Source organism: Phymastichus coffea, unplaced genomic scaffold (genome assembly GCF_024137745.1).
Source record: "Phymastichus coffea isolate CEN01 unplaced genomic scaffold, Cenicafe_Pcof_1.1 PCOF00031, whole genome shotgun sequence".
Taxonomy (NCBI): domain Eukaryota; kingdom Metazoa; phylum Arthropoda; class Insecta; order Hymenoptera; family Eulophidae; genus Phymastichus; species Phymastichus coffea.
Genome location: NW_026706842.1, coordinates 568,042 through 591,152, shown reverse-complemented (window position 1 = coordinate 591,152; position 23,111 = coordinate 568,042). Strand labels below are relative to the sequence as shown.

The window sequence follows — 23,111 nt, the reverse complement described above, 5'->3', positions numbered from 1 at the left end:
TTGACCAGCCACGCGTAAGTTTCGTTTCGACAGCGATACAAAGGCTAAAAACGAAATCGCAGGTGGGAAAGCGAGTCAGCGCCGCGGAATCAGGCATTCCGCGCGCGTCAACGTCAGGCGCGTCGTCGGTGTCGTGGCGAGCGGCGATAAAGCCGCGGGAGCTCGTAATTCATCGAAGAGCGCGCAGGTAAAGGGTCGAGACGTCGGCGGCACGCGCGGCTAGCTTACTTCGGGAATCCGTACTCGGCCGTTACTCGGTGACGCGCCGCGAAACGTAGAGCGCCTGTAATCGAGCCGCTGCCGTCCAGCGCGACACTTCTCTGCACGTAGAGCCGCAGAGCGTGCGTACGTGACTTGCAAATTAATTAGCCTCTATTAACGCGCTCGCGAATCGGAAACGTATGGGCGCTGCCGCGCGAATCCGCCTATTATTTCTGCACGGCACGGAAAGCAGCGCGTATTATATATAGCCATGGCCGCTATTGTTTCGTCGTAAATGCCGGCTTAGCCGTCGTAAATAATGATTGTTGATAATGATAGCGTGTTTGTTTAAGTTTGCAAACTAGCCCCGTCGGTCTCTTGATCACTTTATCGAGTAAATATTGCTCAAAACGACTGCCGCGTGCTGGATCGTGTGTGCGAAATCGCCCCGATAAAATCTTTTTATTAGATGTACTCGAACGCGAAAATTGGCTGATGAAAATAGCACCAATGATCGATGAAAAATAATGCTATTCTGGCGATGACTTGTCAATTGCGCGGATAACTTGTTGCCTTATCAAAAGCCCTAAACTTTCTCCGACTATCTTGACGATGATATCCGATTGGAACGTAACGCAAAATAAAAGCATCGAGCGCGGTACGGGAGATGGAAAACGTTTTTTTAGCCCGTCGCTGTAGGAAAGAAGATCCTTATCTCCCATTACTGAAAATGAGAAAATGTCTTAGCCTTAAAAAAAAAAAAAAAAAAAGAGTAGGATGAACACTAAAACGCAATTACGATACGTACGTTTTCGTAGAATGTGCCAATCTCGGTGAAATGCTATTGAGCGGAAATGACGTCACGCCTGGAGCCGACAAAGGCTTGCGGCGCGCACGACCGTTCGCATTTTATAATTCGGCTGCTCGAGCAAAGACTAGGCCAAAAAGGCATCTCATCATTTTGGGCTTTTCGCGTTGTGGCTCGCAGCGGAGGACGAGAGCGCCAGCGAGGCATGGAACAAGGCGATGAGAGAAGTTGCGCTATATGCGATTTTTTGAAAAGTAGTCAAGCGTGTAATATCGCGTTAGTGCGTCGTGCTCTCTTGACCCTTTCTCGCTCGCGTCCTTGACCCTTTGATCTGTTCTCTTTCTACTCGCGCTGCTCGCACATGCACGTATACTGCATAAATATATACGTATATATGCACGCTAGACACACTCGCGTTTCAGCCGTCGGCGCGCACTTGGAGAGCGAAGTTTGTTTCAACTGTACATGCACCTGTTATACAAGCGAGATTGCCCCGTTTTGAACGTTCGTTTCGTTGGCAAACTTTTTCTCTCTGCCTCTCTCGTGTGCACAATGTGACACAGTTGTTCGCTCGCGCGCAACGCCTAAACATTTTGCAAACTTCTCTTAATGAAATTTTACGGCTCGCGTTGTCTTAAGCCTCCGGGAAATGTCAATTTGCAAAACAAACTGCGCTCCAGAGAGTATCGAGAGGCTGCACGTTCGCGCAAGCTAACTCGCGCTACATTCCAATCTCGACCGCGAGGTTAAATCTCTACGGTACGGAAGGACGAGGGATGAGTAACGAAATTAACGTCTAATTTCCTTGCATTTCCGACTCCCCCCCCCCCCCCCAACTCTCTCTCTCTCTCTCGTGTACAAACTAATGTATGGATGTTTGATGAGTGGGCGATGATGCGCTCAAAACGCATGGTTGTAATACTGATGCTGAACGCAGGACTTGCGGACGAAGCATAATTTCAAGGTGCAAACGTACAACAGCCCCACCTTCTGCGACCACTGCGGTAGCCTGCTCTACGGTATCATCCATCAGGGCATGAGATGCCAAGGTACCGAATTTTTGTTGCCAGCCAACAAAGACGAAGCAAAACCCGTGTATAAAAGTTGCTGATCTAAGCAGTGTCCTCGTATGGTGTTGTGAATGCCGCTTTGTTTTTCAACCCACATTTTTACTCTCACTTATATACCTATACATCATTCTATATTCTACTCTCTATGTCTTCTAATATTAATATCCTATCACCCTGTGACTTCGTCTTTCGAGTCTCCTCTATACTTATTCCGATTTATTCGCACACGTTCTCTCGCTCGATTTCTTTAGTTAGACAATCGACTTTATTGACAGTTTTTATTCTTTTTTTTCAAATGCTCAGTTGTAATATACGTGGACAACATATCTAGCTCTGCACAGACGATTTTAGATTTTTACGAGAAATTATTTTTAACCTCTCGCACTTTTCTAGAACAAAATAGAAAGTTTATATTAAAGACAAACTTACGAATAGATAAAAGTCATACAAAAATTAGAATTGTAGAGAAGGACCAGGCAAAGCTTTTCTTTCTTTGACTATTACGACGCAGGGCGCGAGATCAATCATTTATTCCAAGCTTTTATACCGTTCGAATCTAATTTGCTTAACTTTCGGTATACTTTTTTAGCATCGGAAAACTCTATTAAACATTTCAGCATTCATGACCACTTGATTATCGAAAATTCAAAAATGATAGCTCTAGTGCAAAAAAAGATCAGAAAAATTTCAAATAAAAAATTAAACTCACGTCAAAGAGGCAGTACTCCTTTAATAATTTATTATAATAGTTGAATCATTATTTTTTCCTTGAACATACCGCGCTGTCGTGCTGATTTTTAAGTCTTAAATTAGCTGTTTTTTAACAGCTTGAAAATAGATTTCGTGGCATTTTAAAAACTTATAGAACATTTTTATCTCAGGAGTAAGAGTATACTTTAAAAAATTTCATTTACCTGCGTCTAAATAAAGTAAAATCAGATTTGTGGTACCTCTCTTTTCCTGTTTCTCCTCTAACCTTATATTTACATTAAACAATAATTAGTAAAGTGTGCCTTTGATATTTCTTGAAACAATTTAGTACTCTGGAAAAACAGATTTTCAAGTGAATATTCCAAGAGCTACCCGTAAATTTGCTTAACGAACTGTAAATAATATAAGTATGTATAATAAGTAACTCGTCTAAATTGTTTATACTCCGGATATATTTTTTTCGTATTTGAGCAGTTTTGTCGAGTTTATTATACAGTTTTTGTTCACTACTTTCATCCCGTTAATCTTCTAACCTTTTACGTGCAGTCTGCAATTTTTGTTCCTATTTCCAACATCTCCTTGGTTCCATTGGACCTTGATGAAATTTTCCCCGCGCACACGGTAAATATAATTAATACGTTGGGGTCTGCAGCTGCAAGATGCACATTCCTTCGCGTTTGTTTAATTTTAGTTGCATTTTTTACTTAGTCCTTTCCCACTCTTCGTGCTTCGTGTTATTAAACACTCGAGAATTTAAGTTATTTGAAGCCCGAATCAATATGATACACTCTTTCCGCAAGTATAGTTATTTTCTAAAATTGCGATGTTTCAATATAACTATTTACTAAAACTAAATTACGCGAACTAATTTTAATCTTAACTATCGTTGTATCAATATTTTTCCTCGTACTCGGCCTTATAGTTATATTTATCCTTTGCAAACATCATTTTTCCTATAGCAAGGTGTACGTGTCATTAACAGCACGGCCGAGAAAGTAACAAAGGGCGGTTAACTTTTTTAACGCGAGGTCAGAAGCTTTTCCCTTACGGTGAAAATTAAATTATAAAACGAGAGTGTGCTTGCTTAAATTACAAAAGCAACTTCGTACAAAACTTTACAGCAATAAAACTCATACTGAAAGCGAAAGAGAAGAGAACATAAGGCATTAATCGATAACTAGTGTACCTTACGGAAATACTAAAAGAATAAGAAAACACTCGACCGGACCTTCCACTTTCTTCCTTCATTTATGTCGTTCCTTATTTTATCTTGCTCGCAATTGCGTTATAGACCATCAAACTTTTGGGTTCTGCGCAGACTACAACCACCATAACTTCTTGACTCACGAGCTATGCTCTTCAAAATATATAACTTTGTGCTTACCTTTTGTTTCTCTCTATCTTTGTTCCGTCCCTTTGGGTTCAATCCTGTTTCAACGTTTCCTCATTTTTGCTCAACATACTCGTACAATCTGTTACATTTATATACAGCGTGCGTATGATGCAATGGTTTGGCGATATATCTATATTTTATATATACAGGGTGGCCCATTTTAAGTGATCCACTCAGATATCTAGATTGGAGTGAGTTTTATCGAAAAAAGTTTCAGACAAAAGTTACTCAACTTTGAGGGGGCCATGTTTCTGTGACCTTGGATTTGACCTTGGAGGTCATGTTCAAGGTCATTTCAAGGTCAACTTTGTTTTTTTAAATAGGAACCCCCATTTTTGACCCCGGATTCGGAAAGAGCGGGAAATTTTACGTCCAAAACGGTATTTTTAAATTTTTTTTCATGGCCTTGAGAAGGTCGATTTAAGGTCAAATGCTTGAAAAACTGCATAAAAGCGTTTTTTTAATTTTTAAGATATCGAAAAATGACCTCTACAAAATTTGTTCAGAACAGAGTGGGCCACCCAATGCACCAAAAACCTTTGACCTTTAACCTCATTTTGAAGGTCATTTCAAGGTCGAAGTGTTTTTTGTAATGGAAATCCCTCTTTTTAACCCCGGATACGCACATAGCGCGAAATCCGACGTTTGGATAAGGTATTGTGTTGAGTTTCGCGCTATGTGCGAATCCGGGGACAAAAAGAGGGGTTTCCATTACAAAAAACACTTCGACCTTGAAATGACCTTCAAAATGAGGTTAAAGGTCAAAGGTTTTTGGTGCATTGGGTGGCCCACTCTATTCTGAACAAATTTTGTAGAGGTCATTTTTCGATATCTTAAAAATTAAAAAAACGCTTTTAGGCAGTTTTTCAAGCATTTGACCTTAAATCGACCTTCTCTAGGCCATGAAAAAAAATTTAAAAATACCGTTTTGGACGTAAAATTTCCTGCTCTTTCCGAATCCGAGGTCAAAAATGGGGGTTCCTATTTAAAAAAACAAAGTTGTCCTTGAAATGACTTTGAACATGACCTCCAAGGTCAAATCCAAGGTCATAGAAACATGGCCCCCTCAAAGTTGAGTAACTTTTGTCTGAAACTTTTTTCGATAAAACTCACTCCAATCTAGATATCTGAGTGGATCACTTAAAATGGGCCACCCTGTATATATATGCTTTTGCGTATGACTTCCTTTAAAAGCCTTCTGTGGTGTGTTTCATAATTATTTATTTGCTATTGGTATTTGAGTCCAATTGTGCAGTCATGTAAATATGTGTCTAAAATGGAAAAAATGATAATTACACATTTAAATTGTAATTGCAGTAGATGATGATAACAAATTGACTAAAAAGAGTTATTTAAAATCATTTTTTTTTAATAACTATATATGTTTAAGCTTTTAATCCGTATGCCTTACGATACCAAGTAAATTCATAAATGTATTATCTGCTACCTTTAATAAACAGTTTAAATATTACATAATGACCCGTCAATGACAAAAGTTGTAGATAATAATTTTTTTCCGAAAATAGGTAAATACTTCTAAGTTCAAAATGTTCATAAATTAATCCTTCTTCTCTGTATTTCTTTCTTTCCTATATCTCAAATGACGTTCTTGTTGTTTCTTTCTACTGGGATGCATTTACTGTTGGTTGTACGTATATATAAGTTGTCGTTGTCTACTGTCTATCTCTATTAAATATTGTATATACAATTTTCAAAGTCTACAGTTTTCTGGAAGTTGAATCCTGATTTCAAAATGTTGTTTGTCTTAAGCATCATCCCATGTTTGTGATGTCTATCTTCGTTTTCAATATTATCACTCTATGCTTGCAACCCTATTTTCTTGTACATTCTTCATATATACATTTCAGCTATATCCTTCAGAACAAGCACTAAAAATCACTGTTTTTTAATTTTTTCAATAAAACTTTCAGCACATTTTATATAAATTAAATGTGAATTTACGACTAATTTGTATCACGGAAACACCAATTTTCAATTTATTACTACTCACCAATAAATATAATACCTCGTGTTTACTTCAAAATATTTCATCTAGATGTATCTTTAAAGCGAAAAATATATCTTTTATTAAATGTCTATCTACAAATGTCGATAAGTAAAATATAAAAATTTTATTAATTTTTAAGAGTTTTATTTTTATGACGAACTGAATAATCTTACGAAATAGAAACATGTAACACGCTGCCAAACAAAATTAGAGAAATTTAATCTATTGATCATTCAAATTATCGACCTACAATTACAGCCAAATTATTTAGTTAGTCTAATAATGTTAATTGTTAAAATGATTATTCAAGATGAATCGAAGAGCTGATTTGCAAAGGCAGAATTTTGAAAAAAATTGAAAGAGAAAACGTACGGCCAATCTACCCTAGTTTCTCCTATATATATACTATTTGATAAAAAAATTATCTATACGAACGAATTTTGCTTCAATGACACATGGAATATAAACAAAGGGCTAGATTAATCACATTATAGATATTTCAACTATAGTTTACCTTTTTCAATTTTTGATTTTCCACTGCAATATTTATATGGGCTTGAGTATTGATATGGTATTTTTCTATCTCCCCATCGTTATTTTTGAACTATATCTTTACAGGGATATTTTTGGAATTTAAAAATCTCTTGCACTTTGTCGTAGTTGCTTACGCTCAAATTTGATTGCATAGACTGTTTGTATAATCAGGTGAGGTAAACGCTCTATTTGTTCTCCTCTGATACTTCAGAACCATTTCGAACTACAAAAATAATTTATTAATAAATAACTCGCGTGGTCATTTACTTTTTATCGGCCAACTTGACCCGAAAAAAGTCGATCAGTATGTCCCAAGTGTGTATGTCAATTTCTATGTTCAACTAATAATGTTATAAATTGTAAAAAAAAATAAATGAAAATCATAGATAGGTAATAAAGTATTCTCTACAAATTACTTTAAATGGTTTTTTTAAATCATCAATTTTAAACGAGTTATTAAATTTTTTTAGAAACAACATTTTTACGAAATAGATGGCAATAATTTTCAAACTTACTTATTTCCGTGCTAAATGATGTTTTCCAACTAAAAGTAAATACAAACATTCCTTGGGCTTATCTACGTCATTGATATCATCCTTGACAGGATCTTCAATTGGTTCAAAATTTAGTTAGATATATATTCAATAAAATTTGTAATTTTATGATTTACAAAATAAAAAAGTATATTATTTAGACAATGTAGATATTATTCACAAGAAAAATCGTAGATGACATTCTTTTCTCGTTTTTTTCGACAAGAGAAAAAAAATAGTCCACAACAGGTCTTCTTGATTCAACGCTCGCGGCGGTAACCTGATTCAGCCCCGAAAAGAGTCAAGGCAAACTAGGGCGAAAAGCTATTCGTATGAGGAGCTTTCAGTCAATTCATTATATAGAAAAAAATATATTAAGTATATACATACAAAAACCATTAAAATTGCCAGAAGTTTCTTGTAACTTGAGCACCTCGTAAGTAAAGCAAATAATTAAAAATCTTAAAAGTAAAGCTATAAGAGATTCAAGCGTCTATTCGCGAATTTTTCAATGAAAAATAAAAGGAAAAGAAAAATATAGGAATCATCGGAGAAGAAACACTTTTTAAGAGCGAGTACAAAAAAAGCAAAAGAAATAAAGTTCTGAAAAAAAGAAAGTATCGGAAAATTCAAGAGCAGTAACCCCTTAAAGAGGCAACTAAGTAAGCGAAGCAGTGTAGTAGGTGGACATCGTCAGTTAAGATCTTGTCCCTCTCCCTCTCTCTCTCTCTCTCTCTCTCTCTCTCTCTCTCCATAGAACAACATTTAACCTCAAGAACTGTGCGCGGTCGAGTACTGAGATCGTTCACGTGGCCGACGCATCGTTGCCTCTTACTACTTAGAGACGCTCTCTCGCTCGTTTTCGCTACTTGGCCCCGCTTCCATACACACTGTAAAGATTCGTTTACCTACACCATTTGACCAAACAGAAAGACAGAGAGAGAGAGAGAGAGAGAGAGAGAGAGAGAGAGAGAGAGAGAGAGAGAGAGAGAGAGAGAGAGAGAGAGAGAGAGAGAGAGACAGCGAGAGTGAGAGAGAGTGGAGGGGGGAGCGCTCAGAGTCAATTATGAATTATAGTCGATTTTAGCGAGTTTTGCCCTCGACTCTTTCAATTTTAATTTTGCTTGGTTAGCTTGGGATTATTTCGCTGAATATTGAATTCTTTGGGATGTAGCTTCTTAAAATATCAGATAATCTGATGCCAACAAGGACAGACAACACGATCTTACTCGACATAGTCTTGTAACAAAGCTAAGATGAAAAGCTTGCACTCGCTTCTGATATTTCCGACAGAAAATGAAGATACGAAGTGATCGATTTAATTAGAGCTGCGCATACTTCCCCAGCCGAGTATTCTCGACCAAACAGTTCAAATTGAACTATTCAATACCTGGAAAATCCAATCATGCACAATCGGATGCCTCTGCTCGATCTGCATCGCGCGAACTCTCCCTCTCTCGTAGGCGACGCCAAGCTAAGGTCGTTAATTAGGACTCGAGTAAACACACAACTATCAGTAGACAAGCCAACGGCCAATGAAATGCATCGTCGGCGCTGTCGTGTTCTTGCAAATATGCAGACCAAGCGCGAATCTATCGTCGACGTACATACGGACAGCGATCCCACGGCGATTTTCGGTCGACGACGACGCTGCACACTTGGCATTGTCCAGACGCGCGAAATCTGAAATCCGATGCGCTGACAGCGATCGATCCCGCACAATATTGCTGCCGTTACTGCTGCTGCTGCTGCTGCTGCTTGTGTATACGTGGACTCGTTGGTCGACCGGAAATTTTAGCTGCTGATGACAGATATCTATTGCTGACTATGGATGCTCTTGCGCTCTCGTGCTCTCATTCGACTCCCCCCCTCTTCTCATTCTCTCTCTCTCTCTCTCTCTCTCTCTCTCTCTCTCTCTCTCTCCCCCCCTCATCGTTACTTAGCGAACGGGATTCCAAGTGTATATTTTTGAAAGTGGCTAGCTATTCGCACGTGAGTGTGCAAGGGCTTTAGGACTTTCTAATCGTGGGGGGGGTTGTAATTGTACATCTATGGATACAGCGTTTGTGTTGTATTGCCTTTCATCTGCCTATCTGTGCTATTTTTGGAGGCAAAAGATTAGACGCACGCATAGGGATGTCTCTAGTGACGCCCGTTTCATGTCTTTTTTTATATACAAGTATAATTAAGGCTTTGAATATCCTGATATTTTCGTCAGGTAACATTCACGATATGAAACGCCATTAGTCGTGTGATTAACATAAATGATTCATGGCTCATTTTGATCAATCGTATGTGCAATCTCATACTGCTAATCATAGCCTTCATTCTCACTTTAACGACTAACTTTAGCTCACAGCAAAGCTTTCATCAAAACAACTATCGTATGTATCTCTATCAAGTCACACCGTCGCGCTGTAAGAGAGAGAAAAAAAGACACTCTTAACATGGAACAGCTGTATTCAAAGAAAACAATCTATCGTCGGACAGTTTTTTGACAAATCACGAAAGAAAAAGACACAATACCTGAAAGAAAAACGTCTCGGTTTTTGCGACGACGTCTTTGCTGTTCTCAGGCTGTTAATGTACCACACAAATGGAATGTGTTCACGTTCATCACACCGACGTTCTGCGACCATTGCGGCTCGATGCTTCACGGCATCACAAACCAGGGACTCAAGTGTTCAGGTATAATTATTGGCAATCAAAACAAAACAACAAATTAAGCAACAACAAAAAAGTACAAAAAAAACACATTCTTCGCCGACAATCAATTATTATTACTACCCGAGTAGAAAGATGACAATTCGTTGTCCACTCATTTATAATGCATTGTAGATCTGGCTCTATCTTTCTCACCTTCCTCGAATATTCTCGCATACTAACCAATCGATAGCAAATTATCTATCTAATTTGGAAAGCCGATGGATAACGAACTGATCCACATCAGCATATACACCCTTCGCGTGTAATATGTGCTGCCTTTGTGGTTGGTAAAGTGAATTTGGTCGAGTTCAAGGGGCAAATTCTGCCAATAGAGATTGACATCACTGTGCATTTCCTTGCCGGAAGTAGAATCAAACAGAAATCTCTATTGACAGTTTGTACCAATTGATCTTTTGACAACCTGCAATGGAAAATTGTATGCTCGGTGAACTGCTTCGTCGTTCGTATCTCTTAAAATCGACCCTCCCATAGCAAAATGAATAAACTAGTGTTGATTCACTTTGAGATATATATATATATAGTTAAAAGTACATACACGTATGAGTATTATCACGTGGTCGTTTGAAAAACTAAACATACATCTAACTTGTATTTAATCGTAAGCCTTAGGTTACTACACGCACGAATAAGCCTCTGTCAATATTAGTTGCTTTTCACAAGTAGATGTGTACAATCTCCGCTGCTGTAATCACTTGCTCGCTTCTGCAAAGTACACCTCAATCAATGCTTCTTCTCAGCTCACGAAGGCCTCTTTTTTCATGTCAGTCCGAACAAGGCTTCCCGGTAGTTTGTTCGTTGTAATCAAACTTGGAAATACTTTTCCGTTAGAGTCCAAATGCAATTGTCCCCAACGAAATGCAAGATACATTCCCGCCCGTTTGGCCTTTGTCTCTTTTGTTCCCTTTATCTATCCAGCACCTGATTCACTATCAAATTGCATTTCTCCGATGCCACCGGTCTCTTCTAGAAATCGAGTCTCCTGTACGCGCAACGCTCATGAAAAATTCATGAAATTTTGCGTTCTTTTATCACGCTACCACGCGCTTGATAGACTCATACGCTGGAAAAAAAAATAAAAAACGCGAACGCTGATGCGTCGTGTTATTATTTTACATCATCGCTCGCGTATTCGTAAAAAGAATGCGTTACGGTATTTGCATTTTAACGCGACGTATCGAGTAGTGCGCGTGCTTACAAACGGAACTAACGCGCGGACCCTGTAAAAATTGGAATGTTCCTTTGACACGATATGTTCTTACAAGTGATTTGACATCGGGCCACGCTAATGGACTTTACATTAAAATTCAATTTCAAAGTGCAATGAAAAATGATTCTTCGTGGGCTTTGTTTCGCAAGGGAATGTAATATATAGGGGGTATAAAATCCTTCGGACAACGAATGCCGGTTAAAGAGAAAAAAGAAACGACGAAGATTAATGATGGGACATTTTTTTAATTTCAAACCGAAGACGCAGGCATAAAAAGATACTTATTCGTTATTAAATCTTTGAACCATTTGACGACCCAGTGAATTTCTATTGGCTATTTTGTCCAGTGTTTTTCCGAAATTCCGCGCGCTACGTAGACGCGATTAATTACCAAAGAAATGGACACACACTGTAACGGTATTGCGAACATTAAAAAATAGTGATCCACAACGATATCACAATACGCGTTAGGTTTCGCTGGTGATCAAAGGATGTATATCGCTCGGGGCACGCGGAGCAATCTAATAACCGCGCAACGTCCATCCTTGCTTGGGAGTCATCACTTACCGGACGCATCGGCACGCCAAAAAAAAAAACTTAAGAATTGTCAGTGTCGAGTGCTACTCGAGACAAGTGGAGTGGACGTCGCACTGGTTTCGCGCGAGCCCGCGGGGGTCCGTTCTCAGCGTCGAGTGTTCGCCGGCGCTAACGCGTTACCAGAGGCAGTCGTCGCACCCGAGCACACGTATTCGTCGATATTTCGTCGATGCGAGCGGCGCATCAATCGCCAATATCCATCGATATAACGCGTCCATTTTCCAATTCAGCACATAGCGGTCAGAATTCGCGCTGATTAGATGCTGGGCGTCGATTCGAGCGGCAGTGAAGAACAAAAGAGAATTTTCGCAATGCGATAGGCTAGGCAGTAGATGTTGCGTGGTAGCTTGGCCATAACATCATCGTTGGAATGACGTAAATACCCTGCTAAATCGAAAGTCCCACGGATATACCGTTATTGTAGATCCTTGTTACCATCTCTCTTTGGCGTTTCCTCCGGAATCACGTAGCTTATCGCACTCAGCCTACTTATTTTTTTAACATAACCTTTTCGTTGGTACTCCGGCTGATCTCACCCCTTTCTTTTTAATCTCGTTTGCGCCCTTTGCGTGGAAATCTCCACAATAAGCAGGGCGCAAGCTTGCTATGGTTGCCCTTTTAAAACTTTTCCCAGCACAGAAGAAGATGCCTTGTAATTCTGACTATTCTGATTGGTAATTTATTAATGCTATATTATACTAATAACTCGTGAGAGTGTCGCCGACTTGTAAATAAATGATTAGTGCATGCCTTAAACTCGTCCGCTGAGAGCTTGCATCGCTATGCATATATAGCGAGTAGTAGTACATCACTTTTTGCATTAATAGTTGTATATATGGTATTGACATTTTTATCACCACTCGTTTTTTTATTTTATGGCATACACACCCAATCTTTTTTTTCTTCGGCATTGCCGTTTATATTTGCATTGAAATGTCACTAAATTAACTCTATTTTAAATAACACGATGATAAATACATTTTAAGAGAATGTGATTGTGTATAATAAAAGTTTGAAAGCTTATTTATTTTGACGTAGCACTGGTATTTGAATATTTTGAGGAACAATGAAAAATAAATAAGCTTTTATTGAAATAAAAAACATATCGCGGATAAAACAAGAGCATTTAAAAGCGTCAAAGAATTATGTGAAAATGAATTTGAATTGTATGCCATCTTGACTCGAGTCCTATCTCGAATTGTAATATTGACGGTATACGGAAAGAAGAACCGGCAGATCGTTTTGATTGAAATCAGTGAAGTGAAGCTCGAGTCGCGTGAATAATACGAAAAAACGACTGGAAAATATCGTAGGCGCTTGAAAGAAGAAGTAAATTCGAAGCAATGAATCGCATAAAAGAAAATAATCGGTTAGAAAATGTAAAATTTAAGAAACCAATCGACGATCTGCTGGACTGAAATTTGACTGGATTGGTCCGTTGTGGAATATCGAATAAAAAGTCAATCTGATGGGCTTCAACAGCATGTGACATGAACGTGCACAAACGATGCGAGCAAAGTGTGCCGAATCTGTGCGGATGCGACCACACGGAAAGACGCGGCCGCGTAGAACTCGACATATCCTGCAGCGGCAACAAGCTGTCAGTTGGAAGTAAAGTAACATTCTATCGTACATGTGTACTATTATCAGTGGCCGCGACAAATGTCGTCGCGTTGCACGAGGCCACGACAGCATTTTCACGAGCCGCGATGATTGATTGCAGTCATACAAGGAAGGAATCTCATCCCGATGGATCCCAATGGCTTGTCGGACCCGTACGTCAAGCTGAAATTAATCCCCGACGGAGAAAACATAAAGAAGAAAACAAAGACAATCAAGTCGTCGCTGAATCCAGAATGGAACGAGACAATCACTATGTAAGTCATCGATCGAATATAAACCAGCGAATGAGCGAGTAACGGTGCGTTTGTCGGGCGTAATTAGCGACCTGAAACCCGACGACAAGGACAGACGATTGCTGTTAGAGGTGTGGGACTGGGATCGAACGTCGCGCAACGACTTCATGGGCTCGCTGTCGTTCGGCATATCGGAACTGATGAAGGCGCCGGCGAAAGGCTGGTTCAAGCTGCTCACCCAGGAGGAGGGCGAGTTCTACAACGTGCCGGTGCCCGAGGAGGGCGTCGATCTGGCCGAGCTCAAGACCAAAGCGAGGGTACGCTCGGTACGTACGGGGCTAGTTTGCTTTTGCGAGTGCAAATTTTACTCTTTCAACGTCTTATTACTAACCATAGTATTAGTTATAGCCTGTGATGCTACAATTAAACATAGACATTGGCGTAGCTATTTGCGATGTGCACGCACACACAAACGCACACAATCTTCGTGTGGCTGTATTAAACTCTCGCTCTCTGCTTCGGAATATGTAGTGTAGCTGTAGTGTGCTTTTCTTGCATTATTCAACGACAGGCCAGATGATGGACTTTTGTACGCGCAGCTCGCGAAAGGAAATTCACTCGTTCTTTTCTATAGATGTATTATTTTTCTGCTCTTCTCTTTTGTTTTCAATATTTTTTTGGACGTTGAATTTTCCTTTTGTTTTTGCGCTCTGTTTCTTTGACACTTATGCATGCGACAGTTGACATTTTCATGACTCGTTTTATGAATGTTTCTTTCGATTGTCGCAAAAAAATAGTAGTCAACACAGAGTATATTTAGTTGATTGTAAAGTATGATTTTTTTAGTGGCACTTGAAGTAATTTAGTTGAATTTATTTTGAGTTCAAATCAAGAAAATATTTATCAGTTATGTCTTTGGTTATTTATAGTTATTTCAGTTCAATTATGGAATGTTAATTTATGCAGAAATTGAATTTAGATAAGGCCGATCTAACTCGCGATTATTATAGAAAACCTCAGTCACGAGAAAACCTCCAACGACGCAAGACAAAGAAGTACCACACAACATGGGCAAGAGCGATCTTATCCGAGCGTCGGATTTCAACTTCTTGCAAGTCCTTGGCAAGGGCAGTTTTGGAAAGGTGAGGTCGTTGTAAAATTTTATTGCAAAATTATGATTTACAATAACTTACAACTAAATTTTTCAAAAAAGGTTCTTCTCGCCGAAAGAAAAGGAACAGACGAGCTTTATGCAATCAAAATCCTGAAAAAAGACATAATCATTCAAGATGACGACGTTGAGTGCACGATGGTCGAGAAACGAGTGCTCGCGTTGTCGAACAAACCGCCATTCCTGGTGCGACTTCATTCCTGCTTCCAAACAATGGTCAGTCTCTTTTTCGGATTCCCCCGCCCAATTCCAAAGCTCGCCGTTACTTTTTAGCCGAGCATTCGGAGCGAAGAGCAAGCTCGTTATATTCTCTCGCTTAAGTGCGTTTCAGCTAGAAATGCAGAAAAGTCCAAAACTTTTTTCACACTCGGACGCGTACTCAATGAAAATACTTTGAAAAAGCACGTAAACGCGAAGCTAAGACGACTTTAAAAATACATTGATAATCTCTCCTCGTGCATTTTCACAAACACCTCTGTCAAACATAACGACAGAAACTTTAGCAATTCGTATGCAAAATGATCAAAGAATCCCAACGCATAATTAAAAATAATAAGATGAACAATATTTTTTCCAGGATCGACTCTACTTCGTTATGGAATACGTAAACGGAGGTGATCTCATGTTCCAGATCCAACAGTGCGGAAAGTTCAAGGAGCCTGTAGCAGTGTAAGTATATTCAAAAGTAGTCTTCGATAAGGGAGTAATTGTGATTTCTCATTGCGCAGAAATTATTTTTCTTCGTTCTTTCCTTGTATTTTCCAATCGCCTGCTTCCCTATCGATAATCAATATTTTAGAACGGCATCAGCTTATTGCAACCGTTCGTAATACTTGTGATCGAATGAAGAAGGGTATACTTACGTATGGGATGTATCGTCGAAAGTCTGCAGCGATTTGAGCGCGACAAGTCAATCGATATAGCAACTGTATAAAACCCGTTGTTTTGCAGATTCTACTCCGCGGAGATTGCCATTGGACTGTTCTTCCTGCACTCGCGCAGCATAATCTATCGCGACTTGAAGCTCGACAACGTCCTGCTGGATCAGGACGGCCACATCAAGATCGCGGATTTCGGCATGTGCAAAGAGGGCGTGAGCGGCGACAAAACGACCAAAACCTTCTGCGGCACGCCAGATTACATCGCACCCGAGGTGAGAGAGGTTTATCACGTCATCTGGTCGCGGACTGGCAAGGCTCGCTGCGTGAGCGCGCGCCCGAGCGACGGCTTATCGCCTGGCAAAGATCTGCGGCATATTCTCTTGTCTCGGCTGCGAAGGCTGCGCGTGCGCCCGCAGGGATACGGCTACTATTCGGTCCCTCTACCCCCCCCCCCCCCCCAACTCCTCCGTTGTGCCGTCGTCTTAACAATCTTGTCGGCATTCAATTTAACTGCATAACTCGACATTGTCTACGATTCAACGACTCGGCATCGATTACATTAATCGTTTCACCGAATGCTCGGACTTTCTAACGAAACGAATCGCTTGTCTCGCAGATCATTTTGTATCAACCGTATGGCAAATCCGTGGACTGGTGGGCTTACGGAGTTCTTCTTTACGAGATGCTCGTTGGCCAACCACCTTTCGACGGTGAGGATGAGGAGGAACTCTTTGCCGCCATCACGGACCAAAATGTAAGCTACCCCAAGGCCCTTTCCAAAGAAGCCAAGGACGCCTGCAAAGGGGTGAGTTTTCTTTGATCTTTGATTAAGCGCTACTATACCAGAGCCCCTGTACAAACACAACGTACGTAACTATGGCGAGTTGTCGTCGCGCGCGAGAAAAGCTGCCCGAGTGCATAACGCGTCCGGAATGAAATTAGTTTAAGTAGAGTACAACGCTGTATAGTCAGACATAAGAACGAGCAGCTTTCAAAAGGCAAACAATGAATATCAATTTTCAATGTAACTACCGAATGCCGCTAGTAAAATTGACGAGGCCGTTTGCAGTTTTTTTTTACTGTTTCCAACACATAAAAATTTAAACGATCCAAGGTCTAGATGCGTCGCACCGTCACATGTGCACGCGCGAAATCCGCCGCACTCGCAAGATTTATTTTTACGAGACGCGCTCGTGAATTGAGCTATAAACGGCAATAGGTGCGAGGGCCACGCGATCCCGAGCGAAGTCATTTGTGCGACTGTTTTTGATGGCTCTTATTCTTCTTCTCCATGCAGTTCCTCACGAAGAATCCGAGCAAGAGACTTGGCTGCGGACTGCGCGGCGAAGAGGAAGTACGAAGCCACTCGTTCTTCCGGCGCATTGACTGGGACAGGATTGAGAATCGAGAGGTTCAGCCGCCGTTCAAGCCAAAAATCGTAAGTCGACTATTTTCTTTCTAGTCTGATAATTTCCCTATGAATCCCGCTCTGAAGCATTAACCAGTGTCTTTTCGTCTAAAGATATTTTGTAAAGTTTACAATTACTCTACGTATTACACACAGTCGTGCAAAAAGAAAATTAAACTTTTAAAACAGTAATGAGTAGTCCATGAAAGTAAGCGTTCGACTTGCTTTGGAAAAGCTTGTAGAGAACTTTGAGAATTGACGGGGTACCTGCGTGGTTAAGATGAAAGTAATTAGAAGTTTGTATCCAAAGATGAGAGTTTTAAAAAGTTAATCAACGGAATCAAGAGAATCGCCCAATTTTTCATCGACGTGCGGCTAACTAGTCTCCTTTATTTGTTACAGAAACATCGAAGGGACGTGAGCAATTTCGACAAGCAGTTCACATCGGAGAAGACGGACCTCACACCGACAGACAAGTTGTTCATGATGAACCTTGACCAGACGGAATTCATGGGCTTCTCATTCCTCAACCCTGAATACATTCAGCATATATAATGTGTTTGAAACGAAGCCAACTAAGGAAAAACAAGAAAAAAAAAAGAGAAAAAGTCAAGAAGGAGAACGCTTCCCTCGAATCTTTTCTTCGCAGATGCGTCTCTCTCCCTGTCTCTCACCGCCTTCATATACTCTCTCCGGAAGGAGTTCTGAATATATATGTGTGTATACGTATATACACACACGCATATTCTTCCTCTCTCGTATCTCGCGGTTCTCTAGGTACCGCGAATATATTATATAGATGTATGCGCGCCACCGCTACCGGACGAAAACGACGCGGTCTGTTTCTTACTCTCGCCTCACACTCGAACTACACACTTGTTTTGCTTGTACATTGAGGAGTAAAATACTGCTGAGCAAGAGGAGATAATGAAGTATATTGATAAACGAAAAGAAAGAAAAACAAAAAAAAAAAGCTAATTAGAAAGTTACTAAATAATGGCGCCGAGCGCAACATTAATTTATCTCGTTCTTCGACTCGTTTTGTCGAGAATCCTTATAACGAGATTATTTTTGTTTTTATGATGTATTTTAACGGTATATAAAAAACAAATGAAAAACAAATGTATATTCGACGGGAAGTGAGAAAAAAAGATAGGAACACGATCAGTTACAACTTGCGCTAAATATTCTATTGATTGCGCGACGTGAAATTTCGCGCAGGTCGCGTTTGAATGTGCGTTTAATTGTAAAGCGGAGAACTGATAATTTTTAAGCGTATGTAGCTACGTATAAATCTTGGCAGAATCCGCGTGTGACAGATACAAATTTACGAATCTATCTTTTTTGCGACAATGAAAAAGCTGAAAGGGTGCAGTATGCGCAAGATAGACAATTAATGCCAATCACGTATTCTACGTGAAATATGTTGCCAAGTCATATATTAGTCTCCAATAATATTCAATTTATTTTGACAATTTAGCAATAAGCGTCGAGAGTTTTATCTGATTGGAAAGAATATCACAGATACGTGTTTTTAAAATAAAGCTGCTAATAGATCCTCGTTTTCTTCACACATTATATGCATTTACTTCAGTAGTCGCAACTATCGCCTTCCAATCTTAAATATCGAACGAATGAATGGCTATATTATATATATTCAATTACATTATATATACATAAACGCATGCGTATCGTTACGTATACATCAGATTTCTATTGATATTACAAGCGTTGCACCAATCGATGGTGTATCTTTATAGCTTCTATTGTTAGAACAACCAAGCAAGGGCATTGATTGTGACAATGATGGTTAAACTGTGTAACTGGTTATAGAATCTGCAGTGTATTTCGATGTACAAAGAAAAAAGATCATAGTGCTGTAAAGTGCGGGATATTTGCTTTATTCGAGAAAATGTTGCTGAAGAAGAGATAAGTAAGACAAGGAAAAAGCCAAATCGGACGTGAGAACAGATACTGATAAATAAGTGACCGGTTACTTCATTTTTTCTTCCACTCGATCTATTTGCGTTATTCTATTTTGTTTTGTGCCGAAAACCTATTCAGCCTTATTCTCGTACATGTTGTAACATTCGCGAATAAAAAAAAAAGAGAATATATAGCCCGAATAAGCGAAGAGAAAAGAAAACAACTTTTAGGTGCTTCTTTTTATACTCGTCAACGCTATAAATATTACGAGGGTACATATTACTACATAAATTACAAATAACAATATACAATTGTAGATTTTCTGTAGCCAGCTCTCAGGGAATTAGATTGCATAAGTTGACCTTATTGAGTTTTACAATGACCAATAGTACTACGTGAATCTTTTCTTGTCTTCTTCACGCAAAGTATTTTCTTGGTTTAAGTTTTACTCTTGCCGTCAAAAATTCGTAACTCAAAAAATCAAAGTACTAGAATACTCGACAAGTTCAATCAAAATCAATTGTAACGGATATTTCTATAAGTAGTTGTCGAATCGGTTCAGCCATATCAATTAAACTAGAATCTCGAAACTTGCAAGCTTTTGAATCTGAATTCAGCTAATCGCTAAATGTGTTAGTAACGAAAACAATATGTTTATTAGAATACTGTCAAATAACGTCTAGTATGAGTGAGAATATAGTTATTTTTAGGCTAAGTATTATTTCTTTCATGGAGTAAACTTGCAACGTGGCATGCCTTGCTACTTGTATTATTTATCCATGGAAGTCCGGCAAATCAAAGTACCTATGTACATTAAAATATTAAAAAAATGAAAAAAAAATATTTGTCATTTACTATATACAAGTCTTGCACTATGCGAAACGCTAGTTCCCTTTGACGAACATGCGATATTCCAAGTACGCGCGAGTAGATCACATATTATACGGATATTTTAGATTTATGCGAAAAAAACAAACCTACGTATATATGAATAAATGAATGAATATGAAGAAACCAATACATGATTCTTACTAGAATGTTATGCTCATATGTACCTCGACGAAATAAAGAAATATTTCAATCATTGTAAACCGTTTGAAGGGAAAGTAAATTCTGGTGTACGCAGGAGCTCGCTTATTCGTTTTAAGTGATCGAACTTTAATCGGCGGCTTTTTCGTCAATTTTTATCGGTATATTTGAATTTCTTTCAATGATGTTTTATTCGATTCGTATAAGATTACGAAAGTTTCATTCGAACGCGAATGAGCAGTTTTATCTACTACAAGAATTATGAATCTCTGAATTTAGTCATATACATTCAAACGTAATTTGACAATCCATGTAAATGTTTTTAAGTCTGTGCTCTTTTACTGTAAATACTATTAAATACGTGGATTAAATATTCTTCATATAAATAATTTAAGATTTGAAAAAGTCAAGAAAATGTCGATAAAAATTGTTGATATAATAAAATCATTTAAAAAAACATATTTTTAAGAATTTAAGATCAGACAAATTATCAAAGTTTATGAATTCTTAATCAAATTTCTGAATATCAATGAAAATATCTTGATGATATCAACAGCATACTAAATAAATCTAGTCAACTTCGATTTTTGTGAATATATATACATATTAACTTTTACTAAAAAAATATAATGATGGAGATTCCTGTAGAAAAAACTCGCGAGAGAAAACAAATTCAAAAATATTTGAATGGCAAGTGTTTCTTCTATTTAAAAAACTTTTTTCAAGGCTTCGAAGTACTTTATTTTAAATCTCTTAATTTCAATTCATTAATTATGTACCATCATTGAGAATATGAAATATACTTAATAATCTCATTTCTGGATTTCATTGTACTCGTTTGTACCCTCACAACATATCCATCGTGCCAGCCAACAATATTTACTATGTTTTCTAAAGGTTGAACAAATTAATAGAGTAGACGCAATGTTCCGTCGTTTATTTATTTTGTTTCTTTTTACATATATACTCAATAGGATGTTTTAATGCATCGTTAACGAATCAAAGATTCATTTCACTCGCGGGAATTCTGCAATTTGCAATCACGAAGTCAAAAAACTTGCGTAGATAGGCACGTGTTTACGACAGACATTGCAAAAAACTCATTTAAACTATTAACGATACTCATGTACATGCGTGACAGAACTGACATTTGGACATGTTCGATAACTTATTAAAAAATAGTTTCAGCTATTTACAATGTTATACTTTTGTCGTATCTGAATTGTCATTAAGATTAATAGTACATTACGCTACTTGGGAGTACAGTAGGCAAAGTGATGTTCACGCAGCGCATGTTTGCCTACTGGTACTACCGTGTCACGTATACTTGTTTTCCGCACGCCCATGTAAAGGGCTGACGTTGCGCCCTCAGCAGGCGACCCAGAACCATATTGACTACGCCTATAAGTAAGGTGCCTCGCGTACTTACGCGCGATGCGCTGTTTTACCGCTCGAGCCGTCAGCCAAGAGTCGCGCATGCGCGAGGTACTTTACTCTCTAGGCTGTCGGTGCGGTCCCATACTCCTTCCTGCTGTGGAGGGTGCACAGTCCACCACTTGTACGCGCAGTGCGGGCAAAAATGAAAATTGTTTTCCTTTTATCACCGACGCGAGAAAATAGGTGCTTTCGTTTGCATTGTTCTAGCGTGTACTAGAAGATTTTCAATGAATACAGGCACTTCTTCGTTTCTACAACAGAGTTGCTTTCGTCCTTAACAACTTGACGTTCAATCGTAAAATACTCGAACGGACTTTTGCAGTTTTGCGCATAGAACGCGAGATGGTTCAAACGCGCACGTGGCTATTTAAGTTTCGACGTGCCCATAACATTAACTATCCGCAAATATGGAAGTATTGCAGAAACTGCTCAACAATAAACTTATGTACAGAGTGTTTTCTATGTTTTCCTTTTTCCTATTCGTGAATACGGGCAGAATTATTATCAACAGTGGCACTAACTAATTCGCAGCATAAAAAAAAATGATTAAATCTGATTCTACAGAATTAAAAGACAAGAGGTACTGTAAATAATAAGATTACCTACATAATCGAAAGGACGGCGTCGATCATAGACAAATAATAATCAAGCCATCGTCTCAGGGTTATACTCGCTCGCGCGGGTCAAGCGAGTAGACGCTACATCATGCCGCGAGCCTGCTCATCGGCCGAATACTGCAAGGTGCTCATAGAAATTCGAACAACCTGATCAACTTCAGATCATCGACTGTGTGGCTCTGTGTGTGTGTGTGTGTGTGTGTGTGTGTGTGTGTGTGTGTGTGTTTGTTTGTCGCCAATGATGCCAATTTCAAATGTTGTTGTCTGCGCTTCGCAATCTTTCTCGTCTCTCGACGATCCAAATTGGAAGCGCGCACGCGCGTGAGCTTTTAACGTGAAAGAAAAAGAACAAGAAAAACAACTACGAGAACTAGACACACGAATGGTGTACAAAATAATTATTCTCATTTCGTACGCATCTCAAGTCGCAATCGCTTCGGGCGAGAATTCACATTGGCTCGCTCGCGTGCGGTAATTGAAAGCGGCATCAAATCTAGCATGTATCTCTCGGCACAAGGTAATAAAGCTAAATCATTAATGCGCATATATATCGAGTGTACAAGCTGATGACTAGCACAGTAAATGACGGAGAGCAGAAGAAGCGATTCTCAGCTCCGGCAAGAGACAAACAAAAAACAATATTAAGAGACGAATCGTTGCCGATGAAAATTAGCGCTTCGGGTGACGTTTCTTATGAGTGGCAACGTCGCGAAAAGCTTTGGGCAGAGCTGGTGTGCTGTCCCAAACCGTGCGGCAACGCGTGGACTTTCGCCAGTGAGGTAGTTGAATGCCAAGCCGCTGACAGTCGTGCGCGTATGCCATGAACGACTCGCAGTAGCATTCCTCGTTCGGGCACTCGCACATGTCCTGCAGGCAAGCCTTGTAGTACATCGTTGGATTGACTTTGCGGTGGCACGACTCGAAGATCGACGAGCGCAGTCTGTTGCACAGCCTGCGAACAGCAAGATTGTTTCTTAAAGCTCCAGTGCTTTTCGTC

General features: G+C 39.3%; 2 protein-coding genes across 6 annotated transcripts in view; one reads left to right on the top strand and one right to left on the bottom strand.

Moving 5' to 3' along the window:
- The window catches only part of LOC131663198 (protein kinase C, brain isozyme), a 65,756-nt gene extending 44,899 nt beyond the window's left edge, over window positions 1-20,857 (top strand). Inside the window, exons 4-14 of one of the 5 annotated variants that reach the window (XM_058933416.1) lie at window positions 9,835-9,946; window positions 13,272-13,400; window positions 13,513-13,666; window positions 13,734-13,962; window positions 14,656-14,787; window positions 14,859-15,032; window positions 15,394-15,485; window positions 15,768-15,969; window positions 16,314-16,502; window positions 16,995-17,135; window positions 17,508-20,857. In XM_058933416.1, coding sequence (XP_058789399.1) covers window positions 9,835-9,946; window positions 13,272-13,400; window positions 13,513-13,666; window positions 13,734-13,962; window positions 14,656-14,787; window positions 14,859-15,032; window positions 15,394-15,485; window positions 15,768-15,969; window positions 16,314-16,502; window positions 16,995-17,135; window positions 17,508-17,660 — 1,707 coding nt within the window. In that variant the 3' untranslated portion in view covers window positions 17,661-20,857. Of the gene's footprint in view, window positions 1-1,946; window positions 2,059-9,834; window positions 9,947-13,271; window positions 13,401-13,512; window positions 13,667-13,733; window positions 13,972-14,655; window positions 14,788-14,858; window positions 15,033-15,393; window positions 15,486-15,767; window positions 15,970-16,313; window positions 16,503-16,994; window positions 17,136-17,507 lie in introns of all 5 variants that reach the window. The other 4 variants (XM_058933415.1, XM_058933413.1, XM_058933414.1 and 1 more) reach the window with 4 other exon arrangements.
- Window positions 20,858-22,168: 1,311 nt separating this feature from the next.
- LOC131663197 (protein PTHB1-like) overlaps window positions 22,169-23,111 on the bottom strand; it is a 63,929-nt gene continuing 62,986 nt past the window's right edge. The window contains exon 20 of the mRNA XM_058933411.1: window positions 22,169-23,066. Coding sequence (XP_058789394.1) covers window positions 22,784-23,066 — 283 coding nt within the window. The 3' untranslated portion in view covers window positions 22,169-22,783. The remainder of the gene's footprint in view (window positions 23,067-23,111) is intronic.